This window comes from Drosophila miranda (assembly GCF_003369915.1).
Source record: "Drosophila miranda strain MSH22 chromosome Y unlocalized genomic scaffold, D.miranda_PacBio2.1 Contig_Y1_pilon, whole genome shotgun sequence".
NCBI lineage: Eukaryota > Metazoa > Arthropoda > Insecta > Diptera > Drosophilidae > Drosophila > Drosophila miranda.
In genome coordinates this window covers 40,056,124-40,058,951 of record NW_022881603.1, presented here as the reverse complement: position 1 = coordinate 40,058,951, position 2,828 = coordinate 40,056,124, and the positions used below count along the sequence as shown (strand labels likewise).

The window sequence follows — 2,828 nt, the reverse complement described above, 5'->3', positions numbered from 1 at the left end:
ACGGAACAGAAAGCAGAAAACAGCAAAAAGGAACACGGGAACACGGGAACGATCCGAACCCGAGCAAATATGCAAAATATTATGACACACACGGCGAGAGGGCACTCGAGTCTCGAGAAACGCATTTAAAATACCACTGCCTCTAAGAACCTGACTCCCAGACCCCGTCTGAGATGGTCGACGGGCATGGATACTCGTAGTCGTACTCGTTCTGGCAGTATGTTGCGCAGGTCAGTAGCAATTAAGATAAGCCGTTTACAAGTGTGCCGATTATGTCCTGTCAATGTGTCGTCGATAAGTCGTGCGGCGCCCCGGTGGCCCGTTAAATCAGTACCCCATCCAGAAGGAGCCGCAGATGGAGGATGGCGCACTCAAGCGACGGACAGCAGTAGCCGTTTCGGCCCCTGATAACGATGGATGATGACTGGGCCATGGACTGGGTCTAAATGGAACACTGTCCCGGGGGTATGGGTAGGGAATCCTCCTCATTCCATATGCATAATGCATTCATTTGACAACTCTGACCGGGGCGAAGCGACGCGACCACCGATCGGAGGATCAGCATCTGGCTGGACGGCTTCTAATGCCTCTTTCAAATGTGCCGCACTGCCTACGGGCTATGCTCTGCTCCGCTCCGCTCAGCTCTTCTCCTGCTCCTTCACTATTAATTAGAATGTATGGCCGTTGTCTCTGTGCCCCAGCCCCTGCCCCTGCCTCCTTCCCCGCTCCCCTTTATTTTTTGGCATTTCAGAGTTAACGGCACGCGACATTTTAAATATGTATGATGCCCTCCATCCATCGCGCTGGGCTCCTGTTTGGGGTTCTCGGACTGCGTGAGTAATTTCGGTGGCATTCCACAAATATTATTGCTCAAATATTTGAAACTTGAATTGCATTTTTCAGCACTCGCCTCGTTTGCACCAGCGCAGAGGACTACGACTACCCTGAAGCAGCTGTTGAAATTGATGACTGCCCTGGCGTTCGGCATTTGTGTCGAATATGCAGCACGGACGGGCATGGGATGCGGATACTCGAGTACTCCTGGGCTTGTTAAGATAATGAACACTATAGCTGGACTGCCTCCGAATCTGGGATACCCTAGCCATCGCTTGTCAAAACTAATGGAGGCCCAGAATACGATGAAACGGAATAATCTTCAAGCTGATTTTCGCATTATACCGATTCGTAATAAAAGGAGGTTCAGTTCTGATATAAAACTTTGGTGTTTGTATAAAAATGTATAAGAAGATCAAAGAAAATCTTGAGAAATACCAATTCTGGCTGCGATTGGATAATTATTACAACATAAATTAGAAATACTATGCTATTGAATCTATAGCATCTACATATACTCGTATTATAGATATTCGATATGCGTACTCGTAAACAAGTGCAGATGAAAATCCTTGTAGCAACATCCTTTTCTCGCATTCTGAAAGTTTGCATAAATGCCGCCCATTATATTCATTAAATTATTATACCCGGTATTCTTAGTAAACAGGACAGGGGATTCGCTGGCCAGGCTCGGGATTGAACTAGTCTGCGGAGGATTTTATACAGATTTGACACGTTTTAAGCTTGCCAAGATTTCCTAGTTGTATTCCGATATAGATCACACAAAATAAAATTGTTAATGATCCTGCGGCTCCGTCCTTTTCACATACATCTGATATATTTATGTAAGATTAATAATAATGTAACGTTTATTTATAGTGTTTTTCGAAAAAGAGTACAAAGTGTATGATTTAAGATGTGCAATTAATGAGTCTGTTTTTCCGACTTTTTGTTCAACTTTCTGCTTCTACTTCCAACAACCGACTACTTATTCGATAACCCCTTATCGGTTAGGCCTTTTAAATATCAATTACTTCTGGTTATATCGGTTAGGTCTTATCGATGGTATCTTAAGTTCAAATGTTAATTTAGGTGGGATAGTGCTAACTACTTGATACCCTGTCTTTTACATTCGGCCCTCCTGCTCATCTTCATCTGTCCCAGATGATAATATATCATCGTTCTCTGAGACAAAACGCCATAGCTTCATATTGACACTGCTCGTGATATTTGGCCCCTCGACTTGAGCAACCTTTCTGACGTCGTAGCGACCGTTCCGCTTTACCTTGGTGACTTCATATGGGCCTAGATACTCGCTGGCCAACTTGCGTCCTGCGACGAACTGCGTCCTCTTGATCGCGACCATGTCTCCTAGTCTGTAGCCGTGCTTAGGTCGTCGTTTTTTATCATAATTGCGCTTGTACACCTCTTGCGCCTTCTCAATGTTTTGTTTCGCTTGGTCACGCAGTTCTTGGCGCTCGTTGTTAAACTGCGTAACCAACTCCTCGTTGAGCACCTCCAATAGTCGACTTTCAGCTTGTCTGTGCATCTTTGTCCCAAACATGACCTCGAATGGCGACGACTTCAACGTAGAATGCACATGCGAATTAATCGCCATCTGAACCTGTGGCACATGCTTGTACCACTTCGTTGACTCCTGAGCTGAGAGCTTTGCGATGATACCCAAAATTGAACGGTTCACCCGCTCAATCTGACCGTTGCCTCTCGCCACACCTGTCGTTGTACGCACATGTTCGACTTTGTTCTCGTTGAGAAACTCGCTGAATGCGTTGGATGTAAACGCTGCTCCTCTGTCGCTGACTATGCGCTTGGGAAAACCAAACACAAATGACCAATCGCTCAGCCTCTTCACAACTTCTTCGTGACCTGTTAACTTAGTTCGGAACAGCCATACAAACTTGGAGAATGCATCTACCACAGCAAAAATGTACTTGTATTGCTTGGCTGTCGCATCCATTGGTCCCAAATGATCA

General features: G+C 45.4%; 1 protein-coding gene across 1 annotated transcript; it reads left to right on the top strand.

Moving 5' to 3' along the window:
* Positions 1–317: 317 nt before the first annotated feature.
* LOC117191666 lies at positions 318–1,386 on the top strand. The gene is made up of 3 exons (XM_033396473.1): positions 318–833; positions 904–1,185; positions 1,364–1,386. The coding sequence occupies exons 1-3, from the start codon at positions 782–784 to the stop codon at positions 1,384–1,386; spliced, it is 357 nt and encodes a 118-aa protein (XP_033252364.1). The 5' UTR covers positions 318–781.
* Positions 1,387–2,828: the final 1,442 nt, after the last annotated feature.

Bases quoted from the DNA above. Each gene is read 5' to 3' on its own strand.
- LOC117191666 (XM_033396473.1), top strand. From the start codon at position 782: ATGATGCCCTCCATCCATCGCGCTGGGCTCCTGTTTGGGGTTCTCGGA. The intron at 834-903 runs GTGAGTAATTTC...TGCATTTTTCAG, and splicing joins GTTTGGGGTTCTCGGACTGC to CACTCGCCTCGTTTGCACCA. The intron at 1,186-1,363 runs GTAATAAAAGGA...CTCGTATTATAG, and splicing joins TTTTCGCATTATACCGATTC to ATATTCGATATGCGTACTCG.